Source organism: Ailuropoda melanoleuca, chromosome X, assembly GCF_002007445.2.
Source record: "Ailuropoda melanoleuca isolate Jingjing chromosome X, ASM200744v2, whole genome shotgun sequence".
NCBI lineage: Eukaryota > Metazoa > Chordata > Mammalia > Carnivora > Ursidae > Ailuropoda > Ailuropoda melanoleuca.
In genome coordinates this window covers 51,865,714-51,880,470 of record NC_048238.1, presented here as the reverse complement: position 1 = coordinate 51,880,470, position 14,757 = coordinate 51,865,714, and the positions used below count along the sequence as shown (strand labels likewise).

The following is a 14,757-nucleotide window of genomic DNA, read 5'->3' as shown; positions in this document are numbered from 1 at the left end:
TATACTAAGAAAACCCAAGACTCCAGTTAAAAAAAACTTAGAACAGAGCTATATGTATCAGGATGAATGAATCTCACAAATGTAACATTGAGCAAAAACAAAAAAACACAACACCAGTGACAAAAGAACACATATATTATGAAACAACTTATGAAAAGTTTAGAAACAAGCAAAATATCACTGCATATTGCTAAGGGATATAAGACTAAGGAAATGAATGGATAAGATAAACACCACACTCAGAATGCCAGTTAAAGTCACTCCCCTACCTGTCTGATGCAACCTTACCACTCAACTGACACTGCTCTGGCAAAGATTATAGAAAACCTCAATGGCCAAATCCATCTGTCTCTTCTCAGTCCTCATCTTATGTAACCACTCTGAAGCATCTTACACAGGTGTCAATCCCTCTTTTCTAGAAACTCTTACCTTGGTTTTTAAGCTACTACTATTCTCCTGTGCCTCTTCAACCCTTTTAATTGGCTCATTTACTCCTGACTCTTCAATATTACTGCTTCTCACTAATATTTAGTGTTGGCTGTCTTATTATCTAGTCTTTCTCCACACAACTCTCCCTGGGCAACCTCACCCATACATTCCAAATATTTATCTCCAGCCCAGATGTTGCTTCTTTTTAAAAAAATTTTATTTAGGGAGCCTGGGTGGCTCAGTCGTTAAGCATCTGCCTTTGGCTCAGGTCATGATCTCAGGGTCCTGGGATCGAGCCCCCCCGTTGGGCTCCCTGCTTGGCGGGAAGCCTGCTTCTCCCTCTCCCACTCCCCCTGCTTGTGTTCCCTCTCTCGCTGTGTTTCTCTTTCTCTCAAATAAATAAAATCTTAAAAAAAAAAGAGGAAACGTTCTATTTATTGGATTGTCTGGGTGGCTCAGTCGGTTAAGTGTCTGCCTTCAGCTCAGGTCATGATCCCAGGGTCCTGGGACGGAGTCCCAAGTCGGGCTCCCTGCTTAGCTCGGAGCCTGCTTCTCCCTCTGCCCCTCCCCCCTGCTCTTGCTCTCTTTCTCTTCCTGTCTCAAAGAAATAAATAAAATCTTTAAAAATAAAATAGAAGTCATTCCTTCACTCAACAAATAAGTGCCTACTACATGCCAGGCATGAGGCCAGGCCTGGGGCTACAGAGGTGAACAAAACAGACAAGGTTTCCGGGTTCCCCCATTACCAACGGTGTGGCAGTGAGCGTTCCGGTCTCGTACATCTGTGTGTACAGGTATGACTACTCCCCTAGCAGAGCTTTATGCCAGTGCGGCTACTGGATCAAATAGTGTGTGAACAGTTACTTCGGATACATACCAGAATAGTGCCCTCAAAAAATGCTTAACAATTTACGTGTCCACCTTTCCCCCTGCCCATTGCTCTCTTAGGTTTATATCCTAGACAAACTCTCATGCAGGTGAACAGTGGTGCATCGATCATGAGTGTTCACGACAGCCTTGTTTACGAGAGCAGTAAAGTTGAGAAACGACGGGAGAATAAATGAAATTATTGTACATCCACGCGATGAAATGAAAATGCCCGAACCAGAGCTACCTGTATCTACATGAGTATCTCTCACAGACCTAAAGGTGAGCGAAGAAAGCAAACCACAGGGCGCCTGGGTGGCTCAGTAGGTGAAGCATCTGCCTTCAGCTCAGGTCATGATCCCAGGGTCCTGTAATTGAGCCCCACATCAGGCTCTCTGCTCAGCAGGGAGTCTGCTTCTCCTACTCCCTCTGTGCTCTCTTGCTCACTCTCTCTCTTAAATAATAAAATCTTTTTTTTTAAGTTTTATTTATTTATGTAATCTCTATACCTAATGTGGGGCTTGAACTCACAACCCTGAGATCAAGAGTCATATGCTGACAGAGCTAGCCAGGTGTCCCCCAGATGTTGCTTCTAAGCTCTAGTTCTGAATTTCCCATTTATGCATTTCAAATCTGACATGTTCAAAATCAAACTTACTATCTTTCTGCAGTCTGCTCCCTATATACCTAGGTCTTGCTTTCTTGCTCATGTCCTTCAGCTAATGGCATCTTCCACTTGATCTAAGGCCATGATTTTGTCATAAACTTTTTTTGCCTCACAAATTAAATCTACTTGAGTACACCACCTTCCTCCACCCCCAATAATGCAATATCAACAAAATTCTGATGGACCACATCCATCCTCTGAAAATATCCAAGAGGCGCCAGCAACTTTCTTAGCTCTTGGTAGTTAAAAAATGATTCCCTCTAACAGTGGGGAGCTTGGCTTTGGGAATGATATTTTGTTAACTAAAGAAAACTTAATTCTGCTGGGACAAGTCACACCCCGTAAGCCTCTTCCACCCTCAAGATCTACCTCAAAAGTTGACAAGCACCCTGGCTAGCTCCTAGAGTTCTTAGTTCAGTTGGGCTTGTCTATAATATCAGTAGGGCCCCTATCCTCCCCATTAACCACCATCCAGAGCAAGTAAAACACAGAAGATGGAATCGATAATTATTAAAAGGGTACTATATACCAGGAATTATAATGCTTATTTTACATATATGAGTTCACTTAATCCTGACATCTCTGTGAGGGTATATAGTCAAGTCCTATTTTATAAATGAAGAAATTGATGCTTTGAAGCTAAAATGGGTAACTCAGAATGTGGACGCAAAACTCTAATGCAAATGAGTGAAAATTCCTTGAAAGCCCCTAAAAGTCTTTGAAGATGTTGCTAAGTCACAAGCCACCAACCACCTATGACTCTATCACTGGTGGACTGGAAACTGCAAAATTCTTGAGAGATTGAAAATAGATGTATAAGGCTAACAGAAGAAAAAATATATAGGAGAGAACTGCTGTGAATAGGTGGTACCAACAGTAGGGGAAGTGCAGACTTGAAGGCTGTGGATTTAGCAAACAGGAGGGAGCCTTGGGATAGGAGTCTATGCTAATTGGTTGTGGTACCAGAGTACGAGTAGGTCACTGGCCTGGTAGCCAATGACATGGCAGGAATAAGTCCAAACACAAACATGAAAATATACAGAAGAAAACCCTTTGTTAAAAGAGAACATTGGGTCGGGAATGAATGAATGAATGAATGAAAGAAAGAAAGAAAGAAAGAAAGAAAGAAAGAAAGAAAGAATCAAGCTACATGACTGCGATAAGGGATGCGAAAAGACATACCAGGCAAGGGTTAACAAAGAGAAAGTAAATGAAAAAGTGTTCATCAGGTAAAATAGATATAATCCTCTGAGAAGATATATGCCATGATACTTTATGCAGCTAGCAACATAGCTTCAAGATATATAACGTAATGCCGTTGTGTAGTGACAGATGGTAACTACACTTACCATGGTGAGCACTGAGTAATGTACAGGAGTGCTGAATCACTATGTTGTACACCTGAAACTAATATAACATTGTATGTCAACTATACTGCAATAATAAAAACACAATAGCTGCAAAAATTGTGTGTGTGTATAATCATAAAAATGCATACATATAATGCATAAATAAATATAAGGAGAAATCGACAAACCCTTGGTCATATTGTCACAAAATAACATACTAAGTAAATAACAAGAAAGAACATGAAAAGCCAAATAATTTAATTAAAGAGTTTACCTAATAGGCAGATATAGAACAACATACCCAACAGAAAACACACTTTTTTCAAATATACATGGAATATTAAACAGACCAAACAAGAATCAGGCCAAATTTCAAAAAGAAGAAATCACACACATTCATTGATCATAATGGAATAAGTCAGAAATAAACAATAGGATACATAAAAACACCTTCTACATAACTCTTAGGTTAAAGGAAAAATGAAAAAGGAAATACCTAATTTAGAAATTAATAGAGGACTATTTCTCAAAATTATAAGATTATACACAGTGGTACTTAGAGAAAAATGTATAGTTTTAAAAGTATCTTTTTAGGGGTGCCTGGGTGGCGCAGTTGTTAAGCGTCTGCCTTCGGCTCAGGGCACGATCCCAGCGTTCTGGGATTGAGCCCCACATCAGGCTCCTCCACTAGGAGCCTGCTTCTTCCTCTCCCACTCCCCCTGCTTGTGTTCCCTCTCTTGCTGGCTGTCTCTCTCTGTCAAATAAATAAATAAAATCTTTAAAAAAAATAAAAATAAAATAAAAGTATCTTTTTAAAGAAGAACAGATGAAAACAGATGAGCTATGCTACCAAAAGAGAAATAATCAAATGGCATACTCAAATAAAAGAAAAAAATCAGTCCTGAATGTAACTTAGCTTCTAGAGCCAGTTATCAATTTGTAGGAAGTACAGAGGAACAAGAAACATGTTAAAACTACATGGGGATACGCAATTACTAAAATTCAGACTATGAGAAGTTCTATAAGACAACCTGATTTCTTCAGTAAATAACTTATAGAAAGTTGAGGGGTAAGGAGAGACGGAGGAGGTATCTACAGACTAAAAGAGACTTAACAGAACTATCAAGTAATAGCAATGTGTGGACTTTGTTTAGATCCTGATCCAAATAAATAAAATCAATGAGACTACTGGAAATGTGAGCACTGACGAGATATTTGATGATATTAAGGAATTATTAATAATTTTTAGGTGATTATATTCTTAAAAGAATTCTTATTTTTTTCAGATACAAACTGAAATAAATAAAAAATGTATCTGGGATTTGCTTCAAAATAATATCAGAGGGAGACAGTGGTTAGGATACAGATGAAACAAGACTGGTCATAAATTTGTCATTGTCAAAACTGTATGACAGGTATGTGGAGGGTTCATTATACCATCTTGACCTCTTGAAAAGCTTTAAAAAAAAAGAGAACTAAGCTTTCAACTCAGGAAGCAATACAATGAATATAACAAAACAACCTGGGAGGAAGTCATTAATAGAGAGTAAAAAATAAAATACAAAAAAAAGGAGAGTTAATCAACAAATCTGTCAAATGTGGTAGAAAAAATAGAGAAGATATATAATAATCAATGAATTAAAAGTAGAGACATAATTACAGATATGGAAATTAAACATATAGAGTAAATCTATATGCAAAATTTGCCAATAAATTTGACAATCTAGACAAAGTGAATAATTCTCTAAAAAAATGTAAATTATCAAAATTGGCCCCAGATATAGAAAATCTAATATCCAAGAAAACTTCAAAGATAATTCCCATGTTATATAAACTGTACCAGAGCACAGAAAAAAATCAAAAGCTTCCCAACTAATTTTATACAGTTGGCAAAACCTTCAAACCAAAACTGGACAAGGGGAGCACACACAGAAAAAAAGTTATAGGCCACTCTCTCATAGGAACATATATGTAAATGTCCTAAATTGAAAACTAGTACATGAAACTCAGCAATGTACAGAAAGAATAATTTATCATGGTCAATAGGGGATGATTCAATGGTAGAAAAGTTACTTTTACAACTCACTCTAACAATAGGTTAAAAGAAGAAAAACTACATGATCATTAATTTCCAATAAATGATAAAACTGAACACTCATTTCTTATTTTAAAAATATGTACTTCTGGGGCACCTGGGTGGCTCAGTTGGTTGTGGGTCTGCCTTCAGCTCAAGTAATGATCCCAGGGTCTTGGGATGGAGCCCCACCTCGGGCTCCCTGCTCAGTGGGGAGTCGGCTTCTCCCTCTGCCTCTCCCACTTGTGCTCGTGGTCTCTTTCTCTCTCTTAAACAAATAAATCTTTTAAAGAAATAAAAATATAAAAATATACTTCTTAGCAAAATAGGAATAAAAAGTCACTTCCTTAGCTTGATAAAGGATATCTGCCAGAACTGCAGTGATAATTAAAGGTGAAACACCAGCAACATTCTGGCTAGAGTAAAAACAGAAAAAAATGAGAATGGCTACTCTCACTGGTACTGTTCAATCTTGTACTGAAAAAAGAAGTGTCTATTTGAAAATAATATGAATATCCACCTAGAAAATCCAAGAAACACAACTGACAAATGATGAGAAACTAAGAAAGCAGGGTGCCTGGGTGGCTCAGTTGCTTGAGTGTCTGACTCTTGGTTTTGCTCAGGTCATGATCTCAGGGTTGTGAGATCGAGCCCTGCATCTGGCACTGCAATCGGTGGGGAGTCTGCTTGAGATTCTCTCCTCTCCCTCTGCCCATCCTCCCATTTGCTCTCTCTCTCTCTCTCTCCCCCAGTCTCTCTCAAATAAATAAATAAATAAATCCTTAAAAAAGGAAACTAAGAAAGCAATTCAGCAATGTGCCCAGATACAAGATCAAAATTTGAAAAATAATATTTTACCTAGACAGGATTAGAAAACAAAATAGAGGGGCACTTGGGTGGCTCAGTCAGTTAAGCCCCTGACTCTTGATTTTGGTTCAGGTCATGATTTCAGGGTTGTGAGATTGAGCCCTGCATCAGGCTCTGCGTTGGGCAAGGAGCCTGTTTGAGATTCTCTCTCTCCCTCTCCCTTTGCCCCTCCCACCCTCACCCGCACTCAAGCTCAATCTATCTTAAAAAAAAGAAATTAATTTTTTAAAAAAGAAAATAAAATAGAGATATTCAAAATAGCAACACAAAGTATAATATTCTAGCATATGCCTACCAAGACAGGTGTATAAGAATTATACCAAGAAACCTGCAAAAGCTTACTGAAGGGCATAAAAGACCTGTGTAAACACGGAGAGGTCATGCTCCTGGATGAGTAGGCACAATTCTCAAGTTAATCACTAAGTTGAATTCAGAATTTATGCAATTTGTGAATTTTTCATAGAACTTGATAACCTGATTCTAAAACTCAACTGGAAGAGAAAATAATCAAAATGGTTCTGATAAAAAAAAAGTGAGGAGAAACTTGCCCTTCCAGAGATGAAAATATACTATATATTACACCTATTAAAGGGTTTAAGAATAAACAGATACACTAACAGGGCAGAAGAGAGTCCAGAAACAGACCCATACACACATCATCAACTCAATATACCACGATACTAGGTCCACTCAGTGCCTAAAGGGACTTCTTTTTAAAATAAATGGTGCTAGAACAATTGCATATCTACATGAAGTCCCGGAAATGACCTTCGACCCCTATCTCACTTTACAACCCAAAACTAATTCAAGATAGATTACAGAACTATGTAAAAGCTAAAACTATAAAGCTTCAAGCAGAAAACATAGATTATCTTCATGACTTTGGGTGGGCAAAGATTTCATGGACAAGATTCAAGTGCTCTAAGCATTAATGAAAAGAAATGGTAAACTGGACTTCATAAAAAATGAAAATTTCTGCTCATCAAAAGACATCATTAAAAAGACAGACAAGCCACAGACTGTAAAAAAAAAATTTGTAACATACATTATCTGACACTTGAATCCAGAATATATAAAGAACTCCCATAAATCATCAATAAAAAGACGAATACTTCAATTTCTTAAAATGGGCAAAAGACTTGAATGGACACTTCAACAAAAGAGATACATAAATAGATAGTAAGTACATGACAAGAGGCTCAACACTGTCATCTTTGAAATGCAAATTAAAACCATGATGAGATCCATCTGACACCCACACCCAAACATTAGTTTCTAAGACAACATCTTTTTTTTAAGATTTCATTTATTCATTTGAGAGAGAGAGAGATCAGTGGAGGGGTAGGAGAGGGAGAAGCAGACTCCCTGCTGAGCAGGGAGCCTGATGTGGGACTCGATTCTGGGACTCAGAGATCATGACCTGAGCTGAAGGCAGATGCTTAACTGACTGAGCCACCCAGGGCCCCGACAACATCTTTGAAGATGTGATAAACTGGAACTCTCATATATTGCTGGGATATTAGGAAAGAGAACTATTAGGCACTTTCTTAAAAAGTAGAGAACTATTAGGCACTTTCTTAAAAAAGTTAAGCATACATCCACTTCCTCCACTCCAACATATTTACCCAAGAGAAATGAAAACATATATTTACAAAAAGACCTATACATGAATGTTCAAGGCAGCCTTATTGATAATAGCTAAAAACTGGAAATAACCCAAATTTCCATCTACAGGAGAATAGAAAAACAAGTAGTGGTATAATCAGATAATGGAATAATACTCAGCAACACAGAGGATCACATTATTAATCAAAGCAAGAACATGGACAAATGTCAAAAAAAAAAAAAACCCTAACCACATTATGCTAAACAAAAGAAGCCAGGTACATAAAAATTATATGATTCCATTAATACAAAGTCTAAAAACATGCAAAATTAATCTATGGTGACAGAAGTCAGAAAGAAAGTAGTTGCTTAAAGTGGAATGTGGGCAGGGTGGACTGACTGGAAGGGGGTACAAAGGAACTTTGTGGGGTAGATGGAAATGTTTCACATCATGTTTTGGGTGATAGTTACAACCCAAACTGGGTGATGAGTACATATACAACTACCAAAATTCAACAAACTGAACATTTAAAATACATGCCTTTTATTGCATATACATTTTACCTCAAGAAAAAAATAGGAAAACACACACATAAAACATGAATGAAAAGATTATAAAGTGAAAAAATGAGACTGAGAAAAATATATGTAATATACATAACAAGATATTAATATCTAGGATATATAAACAACTTCTAAAGTCAACAAAAATACAATCTGAAAGAAAAAAATAAGCAAAAAAAAAAAACCACCCCCAAAAAAGCAAAAAAACCAGACAATTCACAGAAATGGAAAGAGAAATGGCCAATAACATGAAAAAAATGCTCAGTTTCACAAGTAATTGGGGGAAATACAAATTTTTAAAAATAACATGCAATGTTCAAGATAGACAGAAATAAGAAAGGTCAGTAATATCTAACATTGTCAACACTACAGGGAAACATTCTCATATAGTGTAGGTGGCCTACATACTGCAACAGACATTTTAGAGAACAATATTTAGCAGTATTTAAAATCTCAAATGTGTATGCCCTTCACCCTAGCAATTCCTCTTACTGGTATATAATCTAGAGAATACTCTCAAGTATTTATCACATACAAGGCAATTGACTGAGGCATCATTTTGCAATAGCTAGAAACCAGACAACCTAAATGTCATTCAAACCAGGAATAAATAAACAAGGTAGACTGTACACTGTGGAATCCTATATAGCAGTCATAAAAATGAGGCAGATTTATATAGTGGTACAAAAAATTATCAAAGATATCATTTTTAAAAGATTTTATTTATTTATTTGACAGAGAGAGAGGGAGAGAGAGGGAGAGAGTACATGTAGGCAGAACGGCAGGCAGAGGGAGAGGGAGAAGCAGGCTCTCTGCTGAGCAGGCAGCCCAATGCAGGGCTCGATCCTACGACCCTGAGATCATGACGTGAGCCGAAGGCAGACACTTACCTGATTGAGCCACCCAGGTGCCCCTCAAAGATATATTATTAAGAGACAAAAGAAAGTTGAAAAATAGTATGCGGATGACAGCACTCGTCTTTAAAAACAACAGGGAAACACCAGGTTAAAAAAATACAACAACACAAAAAACAACCAGGCAGGTGAAGTGGTTACACCTAGATTAGGACTGGGAGGGAAATCAAGGTGGGATGGTGGAGGGGCATGGTTTATCTTCATCAGCATTGTTTGTGTTTTACACTAGGAGTTTATTCATGTATCTTGTGTAATTCAAAGGGAATATATTAATTTAGCAATACCAAAATTTTAAAGGCATATAACAAATATATTACTACATGTACATGCACACTTACATACAGAAAAATATCTGGTGATAATACACACCAAACTTGACAGCCAGTTAAACAAGAGCGTGCTTGGAAACTTAAAAGGAAGATGTGGGGAATGAAGTGTCCACAGGAGGCTTTAAAAAGCTCTGATATATTTCTGAAGATCTAGAAAGCTGTGTGGACGCTCAGGAAAGACCTAAAAAGCCCTTATCTTGCACCCCTGGCTGACCTTGAGGACCTGCTCAAGAAGTGAAGACTAAGATAGTATTATAAAGAGCCTGTGTTAGAGACAAGCCCCAACACGTAACACAGAGCCCTAGGCAAATGCAGAAGAGTTACAGTTCAAGGCATTTAAGGAAGTCTGAGACAAATCATCAGCTAACCACTAAAGTAACTAAGCACGTACTTCTGTGACTGCATACTACTGGGAATTATAGAATTAGTCCGAGAAAGTCACTAAACATACAAAAACAACAAGTTAGGTTTATTCTGGGAATACGAGATTGGTTTAACATCCGAAAATCAACTAAAGCAATAAACCATATCAACAGAATAATGAACAAAAATAATGTGATGTCAATAGATGGTGAAAAATCATTTGACAAACTCATGATAAACACACTCAACAAACCAGGTTTAGACAGAAATTCTTCATCCTGGTAGGGGTATCTATGAAAACTCCACAGCTAACATCATACTTAATAGTAAAAGACTGAATGCTTTTCTCCTAAACTTAGGAACAAGACAACAATATCCATTCTCACCCTTTCTATTCAACATTGTCCTGGAGAGGTTCTAAGCCAGAAAGGAAAGAAAAGGAAATAAAGGCATCCAGACCAGCAAGAAAGAAGGAAAACGATCTCTGTTACAGATGACATGAACTTGTTAGAATCCTAAAGAATCCATTAAAAACCTATTAGAAATAATAAACAAGTTCAGCAAGGTTGCCAGACACAAGATCACTATACAAAGCTCAATAAACAATTTGAAAATGAAATTAAGAAAACAATTCCGTTTATAACAGCATTGAAAAGAATAAAATATTTAGGAATAAATTTAACAAAAGCAGCATAAAACTTATACAGTGAAAATTTTTAAAAATTATTTAAAGACATTTAAGAATATCTAAATAAATGGAAAGACATTTGATTTTTGTGAATTGAAAGACTTCATATTAAGATGGCAATACTTCCTTAATTGATCTACAGATTCAACATAACCCCTATAAAAATCCCAGCTGGCTTCTTTGCAGAAAATGACAGGCTGATCCTAACATTCATATGGAAATGCAAGGGACCCAGAATAGCCAAAACAACTTGAAAAAGAAGGAAGTTGGAGCACTCACACTTTCTGATTTCAAAACTTACTACAAAGCTACAGCAATCAAGACAGTGTAGTACTGGTGTAAGGGCAGACATACAGATCAATGGAATAGAACTGAGAGTTCAATTGCTTCTTGACAAAGATGCCAAGACAATTCAGCAGGAAAGATTAGTCTTTTCAACAAATGATGTGGGGATAACTGATTATCTACATGCGAAAGACTAAACTTTGGACTGCCACCTCACGCCATATACAAAAATTAACTCAAAATGGATCAAAGACTTAAATACAGCATCTATTTTTTTTTAAAGATTTTATTTATTTATTTGACAGAGATAGAGACAGCCAGCGAGAGAGGAAACACAAGCAGGGGGAGTGGGAGGGGAAGAAGCAGGCTCATAGCGGAGGAGCCTGATGTGGGGCTCGATCCCATAACACCGGGATCGTGCCCTGAGCCAAAGGCAGACGCTTAACCGCCGTGCCACCCAGGCGCCCCTTAAATACAGCATCTAAAACCATAAAGCTCTTAGAAGAAAACAGAAGCATAAATCTTTGTGACTTTGGATTAGGCATTTTCCATAGATATGACAGCAACCACATAAGCAACAAGAGAAAAAAAAATAGATGGATGGACTTCATCAAAATTTTTTAAATTGTTTGCTTCAAAGGATACCATCAGTAAGTGAAAACACAACCCAAAGAATGGGAGAAAACATTTGCAAAGCATACACCTGATAAGGGGTTAGTATCCAGAATGTACGAAGAACATACATAACTCAGCCACAAAAAGATAAATAACTCAATTAAAAAACAGGCAAAGAATCTGCATGAACATTTTTCTAAAAAGATATACAAATTGCTGATAAGCACATGAAACAATGCTCAACATCATTAGCCATTGGGGAAATGCAAACCGAAACCACAATGAGGTATCACTTCACACTCACTAGGATGGCTCCAATTAAAGACATAATAAAAGTAAGAATATGGAAAAATGAGAATCCTAATTTTAGAATTAGAATTCTAAGAATAACAATCCTGAGAATGTTCAAGTGGTACAGTTGCTATGAAAAACAATCTGGCAGTTCTTCAAAAAGTTAAACACAGAGTTACCATATGATCCAGCAATTCCACTCCTAGGTATATACCCGGGAGAAATCAAAACAGACGTCTACTTAAAAGCGTGTATGCCAATGCTCATAGCAGCATTATTCCTAATAACCCAAAGTGGAAACAACCCAAGTGTCTATCAATGGATAAATAAATATATATTGGTAAGTACTGATAATGAATGTGTAATAATAATATATTAATATATTCATGTAGAATATTGTTTGGCGATAAAAAGGAATGAATACTGATACATGCTACACAACACGGACAAGCCTTGAAAACACTGTTAAGTGAAAGAAAGAAGCCAGTCTCCAAAGACCATATATTGTACGACGAGATGTGTATGAAATGTCCAGAATAGGCAAATCTGTACAGACAGAAAGAGCATTAGTCATAGATAGGTGGGGCCGGGGGTGGGGCGGGGAGGAGGTTGGAGAAAACTAGGGAATGACTGCTAATGCATGTGGGTTTTCTTTTTGGGTGACGGAAACGTTCTAAAATTTACCATGGTGATGGTTACACAACTTTGTGAATATACTAAAAATTACTAAATTGTACAGTTTAAAAGAGTGAATTTTATGGTATATTAGTTACATTTAAATTTTTTTAAAAAAAGACACTTAAATGTTACTGTATGACCCAGCCAGCGATTACCCACTTAGGTGTATACCTAAAGGGAAATTAAAACATTTGTCTACACAGAAACTTAAACACAGATGCTCACAGAGCAATATTCAAAATAGCCAAATTGGATACAACTGATGAACGGACAAACAAAACGTATATCCACACAATGGAATATGATTCAGCAGTCAAAGGGAACGAAGTATTGCTACACACTACAACACAGACGATCCTTGAAAATCTTATGCTAAGTGAAACAAACCAGTCACAAAAGACCACATATCGTACGATTATACTTATATGAAATACAGGTCATGCTTGCCTACAGCTAGAGAAGGGGCTGGGAATGCAGATTGACTGCTAAATGGTATGGAGGGTAAGTTTCTTTTTGAGAGTGATAAACATGTTCTAAAATTAGATTGTGGTGCTGGTTGCACAACTCTGTGAATATAGCCACCGAAGTGTACAGTTTAACTGGGTGAATTCTATGGTATGTGAATTATATCTCAATAAAGCTGTTAAAAAAACCTCAGAACTGTAAACCTAAAAAAAGACAGAGGCACAAGAACCTTTAAAAATAGTATTAAGAAGGCTAAATCTCACAGTGCAAACACAGAACAAAAAGGGCACTTTCAAATACATTCAGAACAAAAAGCTCAATGAACAAGAAATAGATCTTTGCCCTGTGCCCGCAGTATAATAATATGTGACAGAGGTAAAATTCCTCAATTACTATTTTTGCTCCTGCATTCTCAGTTCCCAAGAGGGAACTGCAGCCCAATAGGAGTAAAGAGGTAGTTAAGTGAGAACTCAACTCCTTTAACAGGAGTTCAAATATCTTGGAGCAGATGAATTACAGCCAAGGAAATGCAAAGTACTTTCAAATGAGAATGCTGAAGCTATGTCAATGATCTTTGAAGAATCACAGAGAAAGATGTTCTAGAAGACTGGGCAGATGTAATTTCAATTTTCAAAAAAAAAAAAGAAGAAGTAGAAGTTAATTCTATAAATTACAGACTGGTAAGTTTGATATAAGTCTTCTAAATTACTACAGAATTGATGGTTACAGGGATGGCTTGCAAGAACCTATAAAAGGAAGAATAAGCACTAGAAGCCTGCTTGAATTCACTAAGAAGAAGACAATTTAGGCTAATCCTTATTTCTTTTTTGTAATGTCACTAAACTGGTAGCTAAGAGAAATATGGCAGACTTCGTATATCTGAACTTTAGCAAGGCATCTGGCAAAATCTTTTATGAGATCCTTAAGCACGAAATGGAGAAATAGGGGCTGGTTGTTAATTTTTGTTAGATAGGTTAATAATCACTTGAAAGATCATTCCCAAAGCATGCAGATTACCAGGCCACTATCATGCTAGACTAAGGTCTCTAATAGCATACACCATGGGGTTCTCCTAGCCTTAGGAGCTTCCTCATTTATATCCAACAGCTTAAATGAAGATATGGAAACCATGCTGATGAGGTTTATAAGTGACAATATCCGAGAAGGATAGTGAATACTTGAGATGACAGAATCAGGAGACTGATTTTAATCATAAGTAGTTGGGGATAAAACAAAACAAAACCAAACAAAAACTAAAACTTGCCTGGACCAGATGAAATCAAACCAAGGGCCAGATCCAAATCTCATACCTAAATTAGAAAATGAGTGCAAGGGAAAGAAACAGTTTTTCACTATTTCTGATATTAGCCTCAAACTTGAATTGTAGTTACTGTTAGAATATGACCTGAAATATTTCAGTCAAGACACCAATGACACAACAAGAGTACTAAATGTTTTCATCTACAACTGTGGCCTTAATTTCTCTCACCCTCTTTCAGACGGTCCCCTTCAGCCTTGGTTTTCTTCTGTCTTTCTGATCCAGCAAGGTCTACGAGATGCAGTTTAGAGCGAAAGCTGCTATTCCTGTGATGACAAGAAGACACAAATGAGAATGGTACATGAGCTTGAGGGTGGCTGAATGTCAAAGCCGACCTGCTGGCTCTGGTTTTCTTTCAAGTCAGTCAAAATGGCTCCATGGTTACCAGT

At 37.1% G+C, this 14,757-nt stretch overlaps 1 protein-coding gene across 4 annotated transcripts in view; it reads right to left on the bottom strand.

Annotated features, from left to right (window-relative positions):
• Positions 1-14,757, bottom strand: part of KIF4A (kinesin family member 4A) — a 108,819-nt gene that overhangs the window by 85,396 nt on the left and 8,666 nt on the right. For all 4 annotated transcript variants that reach the window (XM_034649094.1, XM_002918014.4, XM_019798329.2 and 1 more), the window contains one exon: positions 14,540-14,634. In XM_034649094.1, the coding sequence (XP_034504985.1) occupies positions 14,540-14,634 (95 nt within the window). The remainder of the gene's footprint in view (positions 1-14,539; positions 14,635-14,757) is intronic.